We start from the raw sequence: 17,493 nt of genomic DNA, 5'->3' as shown, positions 1-17,493 counted from the left end.
CCGGACTGATCTTGTATAAAATACATTGCAATTGTCCTAATCATATCCTAATAATATCAAAACAAAAAGCAGTCAAGTAGCACTTTAAAGACTGTGAAGAATACGGGATGCATTGTCATGCCCACCTCACTCTTTTACTGGCATTGTAACTGCGCACAACAAAAGACTGTCCACTTCTGCATCTCCATCAAAACAAATACAAGCAACATTATAATTGACCTACAGCTGTTCCTACCCTTCTGTTGATTGTCTGCAGTCTGGGATAGTGGTATGCAGGCTGTGCTGGTACAGTGGTTTTTGTGCGAGTCTGAAACAGTCCTGAGGTGAAAGCCTATAAGGAGTACTACTCTATCACTGTTTAAGACAAATAGTTAAGTATATCCTATCCAGTTGAAACTACAGGGAGATTTTAGGAAGGCAGAATTCTGCAGTTGTAACTTAGTCCTGACAAGATTGTCTGTCTGATACAACCCTTTGTGAATAAATGTTAAACAGACAAAATTTGATTTGTGCCTCATGTTGACTTGTTGCTTTCATAACAAATAATTAGGTGTAGTACTTGAACTCTTTTGTAAACTGACAGCCAATTTATAAAGCAAACTTGAAGTATAGGTGAATGCTGGGTTTTTTAAAATTAGTATGTATCTATAGAATAGAAAGCATATAGTATAAATGGACTTCATTTTTTTCTGCTCCAGGAGTAAGAGCTCTACTTTAGGTGTTACCTTCATTTTTGCTTTGTTTCTAGTTCATGCCAAAATAGGCATCCTTTACTATAATGCTCATCAGTAAATCTTTAGTTTTCCCTGCAAAACCCTCTGAAAACAATCTTTTTCCCTGTTCTTGTCAATCTTTAGGCCTTGAACCAGCTGTTTGAGAAAATCATGGCGTTAGACATTGATGAGCGCCACCTCCTGCGTCTTGGTCATGGAGAGGAGGAATTGGAAACAGAGAAAGATTTCAGCAGGTGAGCTGATGGGCAAGAGGAAGTTGCCAATGATAACCTAATTTATATAAACCGGACAAATGTATGCTTAAACTCCTCCTACGTTCATTGCTAATAAACGGGCAGTTTGCTTAGACTCATGCTTTCTTTCCCATAAAATTATGTCCTAACGCTTTGCTACTGTAATTGTAACTTTAGGTATGTCTGCGCTGCATTGAACACTTGTGGCTGGCCCATGTTAACTAACTGGGCTTGCATGGTTCAGGCTATGAGTTCACTTAATTGCAGTATCGTCAGGTCAGTCTAGACCCTGAGTTCTAGGACCCTCTGAGGGAGAAGTAATCCCAGAGCACAGGCTGCAGCCATAGCCTAGATATCTGCATTGCAGTTAAACAGACCCATGCCTCAAGCTGAGGCTAGCTGGTACGGGTCAGTTATGTTTTCTTTTGATTGCAGTGTAGAGATACCTCTACAGCTCTTGAGTATAGGACTTTTATTTTCAGTACAACTGAAATTAATTTTTTTTCTGTTTTGTAGCCTATTCAATTAAAAATGTACTTTTCAACTTTTATACATATTGAGGCAGTTATATATTCACCTATCTTCATCTAGATGATTGAATTTGTAAATATATTCTAAGAATGTACACATTTTAAAGCATTTTTAATGAAATGCAAATTGAAGGCTAAAATAATGCATCCTTTGCAATTTCAAATCTCTGTGCATCTATTCATCTTATTTTAACTTGCAGTCTGCTGAATATTGCATATTATGGAATGGCTGAAATTTCAAGACTCAGTTCTCCTGTGCTTGTAATTATTTTACAGAATTGTTTACAGTAGTTCATTGTTATTGCTTTGTATTATTTAAAGAATTTTTAACATCCATTTAAATTAAAGGGTTTGTACAGCAATGGGAAATAATACGCTGGTAATTAAGTTGTACATACTTCCTAAAGTTTGCTTTCCAGTTTTTGTATAAATGTGGGAACCTGCTCTTAAAAATATGAGCATAGCTAATTTTACATGTAGGAGTAGTCCCACTGCTTTCACTGGGATTGCACATGTTAGTAAATGTAGAATCAGAGGGGTGTATTGGAAAATAAATGAACTGAACAAGTACTAGATTACTTTAGCAACATCTTGAGTTGCTTCACCAACTTTCTGTTGTTCATATCCAGAGACCAACATGGCTACAGTAACACTTCAAACAATATTAATTTGTAGAGTACCTTACTATTTCCTCTCCAAAATAATCTGACTGCTGACCTCTGAGCCTTGCTGCAAAGATACAGCTCTGTGCCTAGGCTTTTTTGGGAAAAAAGTAGTGTGCAGAGTAACGTTGTTTTGGTCAGGCGAGAGGGATAGGAGCTGGGGGTCTTGGTATTTTTCTTTGATTAATTTCTGGTATTTGTATTGTTGCTGGTTTATTCTTCATACTGGTGCAGTTGTCTTTAACATATGAAACATGGTTTTAGCCTTGCATGTGTTCATATTTACATACTAAACAAAACTGGGCACATGACGTGGACTGTGATGAATAAGAACACTTTCCTTTAGTGAAAAATCTGGTTCCAGCCACTTGTAACTCCAGGGTAAATTTTGTATTTTAACATAGAGTATTTGATTGTGGCTGCTGGAAAAGTACTTTGGTTGCTTCAGTTGTAAAAGACTGGGTTTTTTTCCAGTTCTGTAACTTTCTGAATTCAAACTTCCTACTTTGGTTATCCCATTTTTATAAGAAAATAGAAATAATCACGAGTCCTGGGAGATTCGATCTTTTTTAATTATGAGAAAAACTTGCATCTTCAGATGTTTCAGTCGGAGGCTTTGGGGTTTGTTTTTGTTTTGTTTTTTTAAATTAACCTCTCTCACATTCAGAAAATATCTTTTAAAAGCACATGGCTGGAAAACTCACTAAGCACAATAACAGTTTTCATTTGACCTTTAAGGGGTGTTGTCCATATAACTGTGGGAGGGGAAAGAGTTAAAACAGTGACTGTTACTCTCTCCCTTGATTTCATAAGCCATTTGTTACGGGTTTAGTCACATTTTCTTGTTTTTTGTTGAATTTTTTTCTCTCCTACTGTTGTAGAAGGGATTTAAACAAACTGGGAAAACTGAATAGTAACAGAGAGGAAGCCGTGCTAGTCTATACACTATCAAAACAAAAAGCAGTCAAGTATCACTTTAAAGTCTTTAAAGTGCTACTTGACTGCTTTTTGTTTTGGGAAAACTGAGTGTGCAAAGGAAACAGTTCTGGATTTGAACTGTGTAAAATGAATACTTGGAGCAGAGGCAGAAGTTACACTCCTCATCTCTGCCAGTGGGCCCAATCATCTGTCTGGGATGCATTCAGTAGAGGATGGACACAGAGGTACCTCTTAAGAATGCGTTATAAAATAACCACGGAGAGCTTCACCATTTACATAAGGAAGTATGGTTTGTGTGAGTGAGACTTGGGAATTACTGTTTACATTTCTAGTTTTGCCACAGACTTCCCAGTGACTGTGGGCAGGTCACTGACTCCCTCTGCTTCAGCTGTAAAATATAAAAAAGTTGATTAACACTTCCCTTCCTCACAGGAATATATGAGGATAACTTCATTAAGAGTTGAGGCTTTGTGGTGATGGGAGGCATAGAATATTATCTAGATACACAGTAACAGTGAGCCATCAGCAGGTTTTTGGTCTTTTTTTATTGGTAACTAGTAAAGGCTAGTGCTTCTTCCATGTAGTTATTTTTGTGACATCCAGATGTTGGCATTCAACAGAACTCATCTCAGCTCAGAGAGAAATGCAGAACACATTTGTATCACATTTGCATCTGTTGTGCAGGTATGGAAGGGTTAATTATGTCCTGGCTCGAAGATTAGAGCTTCTGCGTGAAGTTGGACGATTACAAGAGAGCCTGGGGGTTCCAGGAGATGTTTCTTATACTTGTGAAACAGCGGGCCACTTCTTCTTGTACCAAGTAAGAGAGCAAATATTTTTTCCTAATAGCAGATTTGGACCTCCCTAGGTTACGAGCACAATGTGAATATTGGAGTGAATTTCTCAGAACAGTCTTAAAAAATGGCTTTGTTTGGCAGCTCAAAATGCAAACAGCAACTGATGCTATAATTATACTGTTACTAGTTTGTGTTGCTATTGTTTTAAATCTGTGCTGGATGACTCATAAATTGAAAGGCCAGCATTTGTGCTTCTTTTTTTACATAACTATTGGCAAAGCTTTTGATTTAGATTTTCCCCTGAAGATATGAAAATCTCAGCAAGTTTCTTTTTCCTATTGATAGTGGATCTTAGAGCAGTAATTTACTTCCACTTTTTTGTTAGGTAACTGAATGAGGAAAAACAAAGGGATACATGCAATAATTGGAGATTAACTTTACATTTGATTTTTGTAGAAGAATACAGCAACAAAATAGTCACTTATCTGTTTCAGAAGAAGCTTATTCTTACTAAAGAAATTCACTTCCTCTTGTTGGAATATGTTTGTAAATTTTTTTAATGAAATTACGTGGAAAGCAAATGTACCTGTCATCTTTATGCAAATTTGTACTAAATAAAAATAGGTAGCCTCAGGTTTGAAAAAAAGGCTTTTGAATAGAAAAATATATACACCATCATGATACCTTTGTTTGCTGCAGGTAATGTCTCGTTGGGAGGAATATATTAGCAAAGTGAAAGCTAAATGTGGCAAGCTTCCTGATGTTGCAGATGTCTATAGTTTCTTCCCTTTTCACCAGTACTTTGCAAATGCCCCTCAACCAATTTTTAAAGGCAAATCTTATGAAGAGGACATGGAAATTGCTGAAGGGTGTTTTAGACATATAAAGAAAATATTCACTCAACTTGAGGTAAGATCTGTAAAATTTCAGTTTACTGGACTTTTGTGTTATGTATTGGAAGGCCCTTTTTTAAAAACTAGATAGAATAAAAGGAAATATGGACCAGTAGTTCTCAACCGTTTGCCTACCCCAGAAGTCTTCCAGAGGGAAGACCAGCTTATCTAGGTATATGCCTAGTTTTACAACAGGCTTCATAAAAATCGCTAGCAAAGGCAGTACACACTGTAATGTATGTACAGTACTTACTCAGATTATTTTATAATTGTGTGGTAAAAATGAGTAAGCAGGCAATTTTGTAGTACATTTTGAACCTCTCGAATCTGGTACTCTCTCATCCAGCACCATCTGTAGTCTGGCATGATTTTAGTCAGTTGGGATATCCACTTCTTGTGGGTTTGGCCAAGTTTCCCATGGTCCCATAAAATTTACAGCCACCAATCCTGGCTGTCAGTATTCTGTGCTATTTAGCTGTTATTTTTCATAAATGTCTTCTAAGATCCCAGTAAATAGTGGAAGTGTTGGTAATGCTGCTAGACAGTATTGACCTCTTGTTTGGCCAGTTCTCTCATTCAGCACCAGTCAAGTGCCAGACTAGAGAGGCTCAACCTGTAATAATTTTATGTGACACTTATATTCTTATGTCTGATTTTGTAAAACAGTTTTTAAATGAGGTGAGATTTGGGGTTATGCCGGCCAAATCAGACTTGTGAAAGGGGTGCAGTACTCTAAATTGGTGATTTTCAGCCCTTCCTGTCAGTGTGTTTGGTGATTTTAAAACCATATGGGCCTAATTTTCTAATCTCTAAATTTGATCCTGTGAAACAATAAAAAAGTCCAAAAAAAAAATTGAAAACATCTTATTTCTAAAAATGAATGTGTCTTCAAACTATCAGGGAATTGTGTATGTGCGTGTTAAATTTCAATTTGCGAACACAAATAGGTGTTTCAGTTTTCTACATACAGCTTTACAGGTCCTGTTTTGAAATTTTGTTCGCAGCCGTGTTTTGTTAGATAGGAAATTAATCAAATGTGAAATTGTTGTTGAGTAATACCTTCTACTTTTTTTTTGAGTTGAGAACAGAAGGAGTAAAGTCAGATAATTTTGCATGCATAGTTCTGTTGCAAGCAAAATTTGTATGCTCATTCTTAAGAGTGCTTTTTTTTCCTCCTTTTTGTAGGAATTCAGAGCATTTGAACTCCTCCGCAGTGGCCTGGATAGATCTAAATACCTCTTGGTGAAAGAAGCAAAGATCATTGCAATGACTTGTACTCATGCAGCCTTGAAACGACATGACCTGGTTGAATTAGGCTTTAAGGTAATGATTCCCATCATGACACTGTGCTAATTTAAAATAATTTCTTGCATTTAATTTTCTATACTGTAAATCATTATATTGATTCACTGCAATTTTAATGTGTTAAATTACCTAATTTTCCTTTTTTAATAACATAATGGACACATATACAAATTGAGATCCTATAAGGTATTTTGAATATTGAAAAGTGTACAGATGTTAATTTGAACGTTGCTTGTATGTATCAAACAGTTTGCTCGTATGCGTATACTCATGATTTGTTGTCCTCTGTTTATTGATTCCATGCATGTATATCATTCTGTTTGAAGAAATTGTAAATTTCTGCAGTAGTAGACTCTGATAAATTGTTGTGCTGTGATTGCATGTCAGTAAAAAAGCAGATGGTCAGCTGAACTAAGCACTCTTCAAACATGTTGCTTTGCTAAATAATCAACAATTTGAAGAAGAGGATCATGCAGCAACACTTGCTTTTTCCATTCTCATATGTAAATATCTACTGCATTTTTCACTTAGGGTTGGTCAGCACACAGTTTTTATTCTGAGAGAGCTATTTCAGTTAGAGGGTGAATAAAGTATAGGTCAAAGCTGGTTAACTTAAAATGTTAGCTTGATTTTGGTGTTTTCTCCTTCCAGAACAGGTAGAACTGTTTGCCGATGGGGCTGGGCAGGTTTGTCCTCTCCGCATGCAAACCAGATGTGGCTATTATGTGGGTAATGGAGCAGGATAAATAGAAGAAATGCAGTTGCTTGTCTCCCAGGTGAACCTATCTTCAGCAGCAAGTCTTGTGGCCACCATGCCGTTCCTCCCCTCTTACCTCCCCCCCATGAACCTTCAAAAGTATAAATGGAAGAAGGAACTTAGGACTTATTCCTAGAACAAAAAAGAAAAGGAGAAAATAAGATAGGAACCTAAAGCAAAATAACTCACAAACTAAATAGAACAAAATTGCTCTTCAATTCATTTTGTCGCTGGTAAAAGCCATAGTTCCATCTGAAAAGGAAGAAGAGGTAGACATAGCATTTGTTTTATGCTGGAGCCTTGTTGACTGAGTACTGAGCAGCATTATCAGCTGATGCTGATAGTGAGACATTTTAGTTGCGGAAAAATACAGGTAGACTTTATTTAGGGTCTAATGGAGGTTTGTTTATGGGTACTTCTCAGACACAAAAGAAATTTAACTGTTGCTTTGGAGCTCATCTATATAAAATTAATTTCAACTGTCCATACCTATGATTCTGAAGTAGCTTCTCTCCATTGCAAATGTGCTCCTGTTTCTGTTGTTTTATGGTTTTGTCAACCAGAATTTTTTAATTCCTCCCCTCATCTCTCTCAGTATGATAACATCTTAATGGAAGAGTCTGCTCAGATTCTGGAGATAGAAACTTTCATACCTCTCCTCTTGCAGGTGAGAATTTCATTGTAAAATAAATTACTCTTCACACAAATCTTGAACAATATGTTTTTTCTAATTACTGAAGTGTGGTATGCACTCATGAGACTAGTATTGGCTTGTAACATGTAAATGATTTTGGCATCATGGGTTTGTCTGTTTCGTACTCAAAAGAGAGCCTTATACTGAAAGTTACAGAGTCCGTGCACTATCTATTGAAGAAGTAGTAGTAGTTTGCAGGATTGGCATTTTCAGGATCAAGCCCTCAGTTCGCAAACTCTCTTCAGTATGACAGACAGAGCCCTACTCATGGAGGTCGCAGATTCCATGACTGCTGTAGCAGCCAGTGTGGCTGATCCCAGGGCTCTAAAGAGGGTTCTGAGTGCTCCAAAATAGACATGGGTAATCGGATTTTTCTTAAATTTGCCATATCTCTTGGGGTCCAGGGGAGACATATTGGTCCAAATTTAGAGTTATTTGAACAAGGGATTCCTAAGATACAACCTCCTGCCCAACCCCCATTATCAACCATTTAAGAAATTAACTTACCTGATTTTTTTCAGACTCTCTTTGCACACATGAGGTAATGCCTGATCATACGATAACCCAGGTTAATTCTGCAATTTAATTGTGTTAATAGAACCCCCAAGATGGATTCAGCCGACTGAAACGATGGATTATGATTGGTGACCATCATCAATTGCCACCAGTCATTAAGAACATGGCTTTTCAAAAGTACTCCAACATGGAACAGTCTCTTTTTACACGCTTTGTTCGGGTGGGGGTGCCAACTGTTGACTTGGATGCCCAAGGAAGAGCAAGAGCAAGGTAAGGAAAAGGAGAGGAGCTCTTATTTATGGTTACCAAATTTAAAATATATTATTTTAAACAACTTACTTCCTTAAATATTAAGCTAGTGAAGGAGAAAGTGTTCTTCTTAGGAATTGGTTCATTGTCTAGATTTTAAGAACATTGTAATGAAATTCTAGATCCTTTTAGCATCTGGACATTACAGTTTCTGCGCTCTAAAAAATAAAATAGGTAGTGTAATTCCACTAAAGTCACTTGAGTTTTACTGGAAATATATCTTGTTCTTTATTCATAAACAGGACTGTAGACCCTCACTCCACTGACTTATTTTCCAATTTCTTGCTCCTTTTGGATACCAGTACATTTTCTTGTAGGGCTATTCATGAGGAAAGGCATCTTGGGCCAGATCTGAAGCTGGTGCAAATTGGCAAAGCTCCATTGGAGTTGTGCCATTTTGTGCTTGTTGAGTATCTGGCCCTGTGCCTTTCTTCAAAGTTAGGACCAGTTCTGACTGCAAGATGGCTATTACTTCCACCATGATTCTGGAGCTAGTGTGCATGCAGTTTTAAATTTCCTCCCAGTCTGGCAAAGAACTATATATAAAGGGTCTACATTTTGTTGAAATTTTTGTAAGAAAAAGACTACTAGTGAGGATGCTTTTGACTTCTGGGATGTGAGAGTTTGGTTCTAATGCTTGACTATAAAATCCTACTATTTTAAAATAGGAAATGAGTTTTTAAAATGAGTGGACTTAGTGCTCTTTTAAAAAGCGTAAAGGGAACATCATAAAGGAAAGCTCTTAAAATTTTTCCATTATAAAACTTTATTGAAAAATTAAAAGCTTCGCGGAATATTTTTTCTGAGCCTATTGACTACAAATATTTTTCAGAGAGGTTTCCATTTTACTCTAACTCTAAATGATAGATAAAGTTAAATTTTTCCATTTGCTGGTCTGCATCTTCCCCAGAGAATTTGCATGAGAGGATTGAAGAATTGCTTCATTCTGAGGCAAACAACTTCTGAGCAAGTCTGTCACTTACCCTACCATATCTCCCTTAAAATCTCTGATATTTTTGTCTCTCTAGATACATATGGACCATTCCCCTTTATCAGAGATGTTTGGTTAGACTTCACTTTCTGTAAACGTGAGAAACAATTCAGCTTTGGACAGAGCTTATTGATAAACTTTAAAATCATCATCCAAATCCCTTCCCCTCCTCACTCCCACTCCAACATAGACTCATAGCAGATCATCAAGTCTAACATCCTGCTGAAAGCAGGATCAGTCCCAACTATATCATCCCAGCCCTTTGTCAAACAGGGACTTAAAGATCTCTCATGAAGGAGATTCTACCACTTCTCCAGCTTACCCATCCTAGAGATTCACTACTCTCCTAGTGAAATAGTTTTTCTAATATCCAACCTAGATCTCTCCCACTGCAACTTGAAACCATTGCTCTTTGTTCTGTCATGTGTCACTACTGAGAACAGCTCTCTCCATCCTCTTTGGAACCCCCCCCTTCAGGTAGTCGAAGTCTGCTATCAAATCCCGCCCCCACTCTTCTCTTTTGTAGACTGACTAAGCTACATACTTCCTTGAGGAGGAGGATGGTAGAAATTAATATTTCCCTGGCATTTTGTTCTCTAAGTAGCTCCACCCACCAAACTCCTTCAAATCCTTTGTTCCATCTTTCCTTCCCCATCAAGGCATGGTCTACCAAAGGGTGCAAGCCCATAGTCAGAACACGCTCCATCTATCTGTCAAGTGACAAAATTGGGAGTCATGGATATGGAATTTATTTGAAGATCGTCATTGTGCAAAGGGAAAGAGCTCAAATTTAGGTCAATTTGTTGGGTTCTGTGAATCCCCCTGTCCAAATGGCCTAAGAGTCTTAAGGAGTCACCGCTACAGAAATGGTTCCGTCTTTTTTATCTTTAGGGACTCAATTTAAAAAAAAAAAAAAAAGACCAAGGATTATGGTGAGGCTCATGAACCCAATTCACTCCCTCTGTACCTGACCAAAAGTTGATGTAATCATGGTATCAATAGCAAAGGACAATAATTTTTGCTATGAGGGTTATCTTCACAATAGACCTTGCAGACAGTAACAATAGAAAGCATACGTAAAAGAGCTTTGAAGCATTAACATTCCTAAAACCCGACTGACAAGCTCTAGCACCATAATGTATGCGTGTAATAACTTAAAAAGCCTTGATCTCTGGAATAATGATGAATTCAAGTTAACCCTAGAGATACTAACACAGTAGTTGATGAATTGATCCACGGACTTCATGAGATGGGCTTTCGCAGTTAGCCTCTGACTTTTCCTTTAAATAGTAGATAACTGTTGAAAGTAAATCTCTTCTGTGCCTCAAAATTCTTGATAGGAGTCCTGGTTGGGGAGAAGTTTGGTTAGCTGGGATTGAGGACACAGACAAACCAGTGTTTGCTTTCCACTCCAGCAAATTCCAAGAAGGGTCCTCATATTAGAACAGACATTGTTTTTGTTTTTAATAACCACAAAGGTACTAGAGAAGAGACTCTACTTATTCCAGAGCTTAAGTCCTGGCCCAAGAATGCCAGCGGGAAGCTGGGATCAGAGAACTGGTCTGCTTTTATCAATAACCCATACCTGTAATAGCAAGATGTCCTGTGTCTTCAGAAACCTGGTTGTATGACTATTCAATCCTCCTAAGAGTTGAGAGAGAGAAAAAATGAAGACCAGTTTTCCTGGGCTAGAAAAGGTTTGACAGGATCACGTATTGCATGGGGAGGTGTGACGCTATATGGAATATGGGTGATGGTTTCAAATATTATAGGTACCAGTATTACAAAACTGCAATGAATTTCACAAGATATGACTGGTGAGATAACATTGGAATGTTATAATTTGATCACTATGATAATCTTGTTTATATGTATGTGTCATATTTATATTATAAATTATAAATATATATTACCTATCTGCACCTCAAACCTATGCAGAATTTCTGGTTGACGACTCCAGACATATCATCATTAGCACTACCTAGTCTGTTTGATGGCACATCCAGGGCAATATTGAGTACAGTTAATACATTGAGAAAAGCCAGCGGATATGTATGAGAGTCAGCAGGACATGTAGGGACATGCTTGTGGACAGGGAACTCCAAGAGCCTTTCCTTGTGCATATGCTATGAGCTTGTGTTTGGGGCAGAGAATATACAAGCCACGAGACAAAGGATATAAGAAGGTTGCGTCATCTGTTTCATTTTTGTCGTGAGTTCTATTTCCCACGTCTGGAGTAACTTCTCTACAAACTGAAACTCTGAACAAAGGACTGAGAGACCCATCCAAGCCAACAAACTCACCAATGCTACTAAGAATCACCAGTTTGGGAACAATCTACACTCCTTTTTGCAGCCTGCCCTGGCCTTTGCATTTTCAGTGTGGGCTGTCCTAGGCATCTCGGGTCACAATCTCTCATCCATCTTTATCTGCAGCTGCTATGTGTTCTGGTTTTATACATGATTATTACTCTGCTCAAACTTTCTTGTAGGCTGAATTTTCTCTACTGTCTGACACTTCTCAGTTAAAATTAACTAAACCTGATAGCTTGGTTAATTGACCAATAAATCCTAAATAAAATACTCCAAATACTTGTTTTCTGCATACTTTTTAACCTTTTGTCCCATGAAAGTCAACAAAAATCTTTAATTGATCAAAATAGAAATATATCAACTCTTTGAAGCCCAGATTTCCTTACAGCAGTGGTTTTCAACACGTCCACAGACCTCTGCACTACCATTCAAAAATGTTAGGGTGCTGCACATGTAGAATGGTTGAGAACCACAATCTCACAGGGTGGCCTAAGACGTTCCACCAGTTCACTACATGTCTCAGTAATAAATAGAATCATAAATACAGGTATATCCAAATCTCCTATTCCTAATGGTAACAAGTTCCCTAAGGCAGTTTGACTACCCGAGCCAACAATCAGGGTAATTTTTCAAATCTGGGATCTCTGATCTCATACTCTCATTTCATGATCTAGGCATTCAAACATCTGTGGCATCTAACTCTTCATGGTTTCCATTTTGTAAATGGTAAAACTTGAGGAGTTTCTCAAATCTCTGCTTTCAGAAAACACTAGTCTTATATTTTCCACAGGAGTCATTTATTTCTATAAGATTGGTACCTGAGAGGAAATAATTCTGCCTTTATTAATAAAAATAATAGCTAGCTCTTCTGTAGCGTTTTACTTAAGAATCTCAAAACTGCTTGTACCTAAGAGGAGGTCAGACTTATCTGTGTTTTATGGGTAGAGAAACTGATAGAGGTAAAGTCATTTGCCCAAGATCACTCGGTAGGCCCTAGGCAAAGCCAAGAATAGACCCAGAGTCTCATTCTAGTGCCCTGTTTTACTAGTCATTTATTTTATTCAAAGCCTCAATATCCAGAAGGAATAACCTTGAAATAGTTAAAATGTGTGTTATTGGAGCCCATCCAGATAGAAATCTTTTTTGTTTTTTCGTTTTCATATCTGTGTCTTGGCTAGGTGGATCGAGTGCTATCAGCAGTGTATTCAGCTACAGATAAACTGATCCCAGAGGGGATCAGAGCCAGTTCAGCACATTCATGGTAATGTCCTGGCCAGAAAGGACACTGGTCACCACAAAGGAAGTCTATAAAGCTGCCACCTGGTTATCTATCAACACTCTTGTAAAAGCCCCACAGGCTTGACCTGCATGTCTTTGCAGAAACAAACTTGGCGGAAGTTTCTCGAAACAGTGTTCCAAAATACATAACTTTTAGAGCAGGAGGAGGAGGAACATTCTTCTTCTGTCCCATTTCTTCCTTCCTATTCCTTGTTGCAGTTTTGTCCCAACTGTCTCAGATGGGTGGGGAGAGAGGGAGAGCATTCAGAATCCAAAACAGCATATGTTACCTTACTTCTGAGACTAGCTTCTCCTCAGTCTTCCCCATCTGAGGTATGTTTTTGAGTCTGGTCTCTTCAAGGCCCCCAGATGTCACAATTAAATTACAGTTAATCTGCTAATAATGTTTCCATGTGGTTCTGTATAAAGGTAGATTGAGCACACTCTTCACCCCCTGATGAACTTATCTCTACTCTGTGCAGTTAGAGAGTGAGTCTTTCTTTTCCATTTGGAAGAGATGACTTCTAAAAGAAAGGATGAAATAAAGGTTTGGGCACTAGCCTGGCATTCAAGAGACAAGGGCCTAATTACCTGTTCCCCCACAGTCTTCCTGTGCAACCTCTTGGAGGTTACTTAAGGAAGAATTTTCAAAAGTGTTTGTGTTTTTTATAAGTAACTTACATTTAGCAGCACAAGATTTATTGGCTTTAACTGGGACTTAAGCTCCTAAACGTCTGTCACTTCTGAAAGTAGGATGTTAAAACATTTTTGAAAAGCTTGCTATTAGCATGTCTGACTCTGTTCTCCATTTATAAAATGGGAACGTCAGGTCCTCCTGTCACTCTTTACCAGAGGACGTTGGCAAGTTGTGTTCAGGATCTCCTACCCCTCATCCGAGAGAAGGGAGAATTGCAGTTCAGATTACAGCCACGTGCGATATCACTATTCAAAACCTCCAAATGCCTTGCCAGATTCCTCCCATTAAATTTAGAGAAGTGAGGAAGTGAGAACCCAAGTTTCCTACTGTGGAAAAAGAAGCAAAAAATTTTTGAAGGCAACCTTTAAATAGTAAGGCACAGAAGTGAGCCTTAGGAACGGGATTGTATCTATCTTGTTTGCATGTCACCTTTTAAGACCCCCCTCCCCCCCCCGCCCAATGTGTCAGGAAGGAGTTCAAACTCCTCTTAATGTTTTTTTTGGTTTTGTTTTTTCTGAAAGTTTGTGTAATCTCTACAATTGGCGTTATAAGAATCTGGGTAACCTGCCTCATGTACAACTTATGCCAGAATTCAGAACTGCAAACGCTGGATTGATGTTTGATTTCCAGCTTATAAATGTAGAAGATTTCCATGGTGTGGGAGAGTCTGAACCCAATCCTTATTTCTACCAGGTAAGAAAAGGGATACAGTACTATATTAGAAATGCAGCATTCTGCCTTATCAAATCTGGAAAGAAATGAAGGTAGAATATTGATTATTTTTAAAATGAAGCTAGGTAAACCTTCAGACCATTAACATGTTTGTTATATTTTTGCATGTATGATAGCATTCTCCTTTTCGTGATAATTATTATTAAATGATGGAGATCACATTATTATTATTATTATTATTATTATTACTATTATTATTATTATTATTATTATTATTATGTGGTGTTTAACCTTTCACACTGAACATTGATTTTCCTTGGCTCTTTCCATGTCCCCAAAGTGGAAGTGAATTTCACATTTTTTCCTCCGACTGCATATTTTGTTACAAATCAGTAGCGTTTTGGACCAGTGACAATTACAATCCTGTTGATCTGTTTCAGCAGTAAAATACCTAGCAGAGTTTCTCTAGCCTTAGAAGATGGAGGATTTGCTTTGAGATCCATGTCAAGACTAGGCGAGTCACTGTTTTTATTGATCTATATTAGTGTTCTAAAAAAAGGTTTCGCAAACCAGCCTTCACACAAGGATCAAATCGTGTATATTGTCCATGGGTTTGTGTATTTCAACACAATATTGTATAACACTACATCGTGTAATAGTTCAGGCTGCTCAAGTATAACCACGATCAAAGCAAACATTTTAAAAAAAATCTAGGAAGGTCACAGTTATGTCAAATGCTTAGCAGTCATGCTATATAAAGCACAGTCTTCATCTGACCCCTTTAATTCCAAGTGCAGCCTCCATCCCACTAAAAATTTAATGCCCTACACATTCAGTTCTGTTCCTTTCTTAAATAAAGCTTTCTTTTAAAAACTGGTACAGAGGTACAAAAATATGATCCTGTGTTATAGTTTTTATTGTGAAAGTCTGGGATATAATTTACACAATTAAGGATTTTCATAGTTATGTTTCTGAAGGTTTTATTTTTGTATCTTGTAATTTTTCTAAGGGATATAAGGCATGTTTGTAGATTACGGTTGAGGTCTTTTTTTTTTTTTTTTTGTTAAAAAAAATGGTTGGGTATTGTGACTATATCACTGCTATAACATCATCCTCCCTTCATTATCTTTATTCATAAGAACATCAGTTTTTGTGTAGCTAGTGGTAGCAGTAATACTAAAAAAGGTAAGATTTTCAAACATGTTTAGCATTAGGCTATTTATGCCACAAGTGAAATCAGTGAGAATTTTACTAGTGGCTTCTATTAAATTACTACCAAGCATATTGGAAAAAATCTCAGCCTGAAAATGTATTCAAAACTGTGATAGGTAAATAGAGGTATCCATAGATTATGATTTTGTGGTTTGGAGGCACTGTAAGTGTTGTAATGTCACGCTGTCTCCTCTGAGGAGGAGATGAAAAACTATTGCTAGTATATTGTAGTACTCAAAGATGCTAATCAAGACTCCACTGAACAGACACAAAGCAAGACACAGTCCTTGGTTCAGGGACTTCTTTCTGATAACTTCAATTTTAATGTCATATTGAAATGAACTTAAGCGTATTTGAGCATTTCCCAAGAAGTTATTGGTTAGTGGGTCTGATTAAGCCTGTTTACACACATCTTATGAGCATTGAGCTTTTCATGTCAACATTTTCTTGATTGATCTATTCACATCACACCAATAGTAACAGAAGAATTTTTATTCATGTTCATGTATTTTAAGTGCTCAGGGCATCAGCAGATGTATCCACAGAAACATCATTTGACAAGAATATGGTAACTTTAGGATTTTCAGCAATCCCTTTATTCATGAGGAAGCTAAATTAGATGAATAAAACCTAAGGCAATCGGTGGTTCCTCCATCTTTTTCCTATACTTGGCTTGTTTTCCCGTGCTTTGATTTATTTCAGACCTGGGTCTTCTGAGAACCAGGATGCCTCAGTAGGGTCAACTCATTCCCACAATCAGAGGCACAAATGAGCTGAATAACATTTTGTTTCCCTTTTAAAATGCAGAATCTTGGTGAAGCAGAATATGTTGTAGCACTCTTCATGTATATGTGCCTGCTTGGTTACCCTGCTGATAAGATAAGTATTCTGACAACCTATAATGGACAAAAGCACCTGATCCGGGATGTCATTAATCAGCGTTGTGGGCATAACCCAATTATCGGCCGACCAAACAAGGTAATATTCAGAACAACCAAATATTTATCATTATTCTCAACTGTTTAGAATTATAAACTATAAAACAACCCAACTATATGATCTTACCAATACCTGCACAATGAGTTCATTCTTTGACTCCAGATGTGGTGTTCACTGGGATACTGTGGCTAGACCACTGTTCAGAAGATGTTATTCAACAGCACATAGATCTTTTCAGTTTTGTTTATTTGGGCTTGTAGATAGGCTATATAAATAGATGGAAGATGGTACTCCCAAGCTATATAAGAAGGATAGATTAGTTGTTTGGCAGTTCAACACAACAGAAGGACCATAATTACTAACAAAAGAGCTTTCCAGAGTATATATGCCCATAGGGTGAAATGTCTGCTTAAAAACCCTAATTAAAAGAAATACTAACATAATTCTAAGAGTCTGTTGCAGCGTTTTAGGCTATAACATTGATGAGATTTTTGGTATATTAAAATGATGCCATTGCAAAATCTGCTAGTAACATTACCCCAATATTTGGTGGTTGAATAGAACACATATATACAATTTAGAGAAGTAATATGGTATGAAAAATAAAACATTATTTTGCTGCCAAAAGGGAATGGTGACTTAACTTAGTCTTAAGAAGAAAGATAGAGGGGTGAGTGTCACAGATCCAGTTTTTAATGATTGTTGCTGCACATGTAGTATTGATCCATTAGATGGTCACTTATTTAGTGGGAGTAACTGAGTGTCTGTGAACTTTAAGGCAGATGTCAAACTGTATGAGGAAAAGTGGTTAACAGGCTAAATATAAAAGAACATACATTCAGCCTTGAATATATAGGTTTGGTTTTGCTGGCACAGTGATTATCAAGGATACCTGAAATCTCATGAGTCTAATTTTATGGGTTCCCTGCTTAGAAGTAGTGCAGTAAACCCTTGAGTTCTTCGTCAAGTGATTGCTCATGTGCATTCCAATTTGGGTGCGTGCCCAGTTGCTGGAAGCTTTTT

General features: G+C 37.4%; 1 protein-coding gene across 3 annotated transcripts in view; it reads left to right on the top strand.

Annotated features, from left to right (window-relative positions):
- Positions 1-17,493, top strand: part of AQR (aquarius intron-binding spliceosomal factor) — a 107,312-nt gene that overhangs the window by 72,200 nt on the left and 17,619 nt on the right. For all 3 annotated transcript variants that reach the window (XM_074996923.1, XM_074996921.1, XM_074996922.1), the window contains 8 exons: positions 858-967; positions 3,783-3,918; positions 4,595-4,804; positions 5,974-6,111; positions 7,446-7,517; positions 8,143-8,330; positions 14,169-14,340; positions 16,339-16,509. In XM_074996923.1, coding sequence (XP_074853024.1) covers positions 858-967; positions 3,783-3,918; positions 4,595-4,804; positions 5,974-6,111; positions 7,446-7,517; positions 8,143-8,330; positions 14,169-14,340; positions 16,339-16,509 — 1,197 coding nt within the window. The remainder of the gene's footprint in view (positions 1-857; positions 968-3,782; positions 3,919-4,594; positions 4,805-5,973; positions 6,112-7,445; positions 7,518-8,142; positions 8,331-14,168; positions 14,341-16,338; positions 16,510-17,493) is intronic.

This window comes from Carettochelys insculpta, chromosome 6 (assembly GCF_033958435.1).
Source record: "Carettochelys insculpta isolate YL-2023 chromosome 6, ASM3395843v1, whole genome shotgun sequence".
NCBI classification, from domain to species: Eukaryota; Metazoa; Chordata; order Testudines; family Carettochelyidae; genus Carettochelys; species Carettochelys insculpta.
The sequence above is the reverse complement of the archived record's forward strand: the minus strand, read 5'-3'. Positions and strand labels throughout refer to the sequence as shown.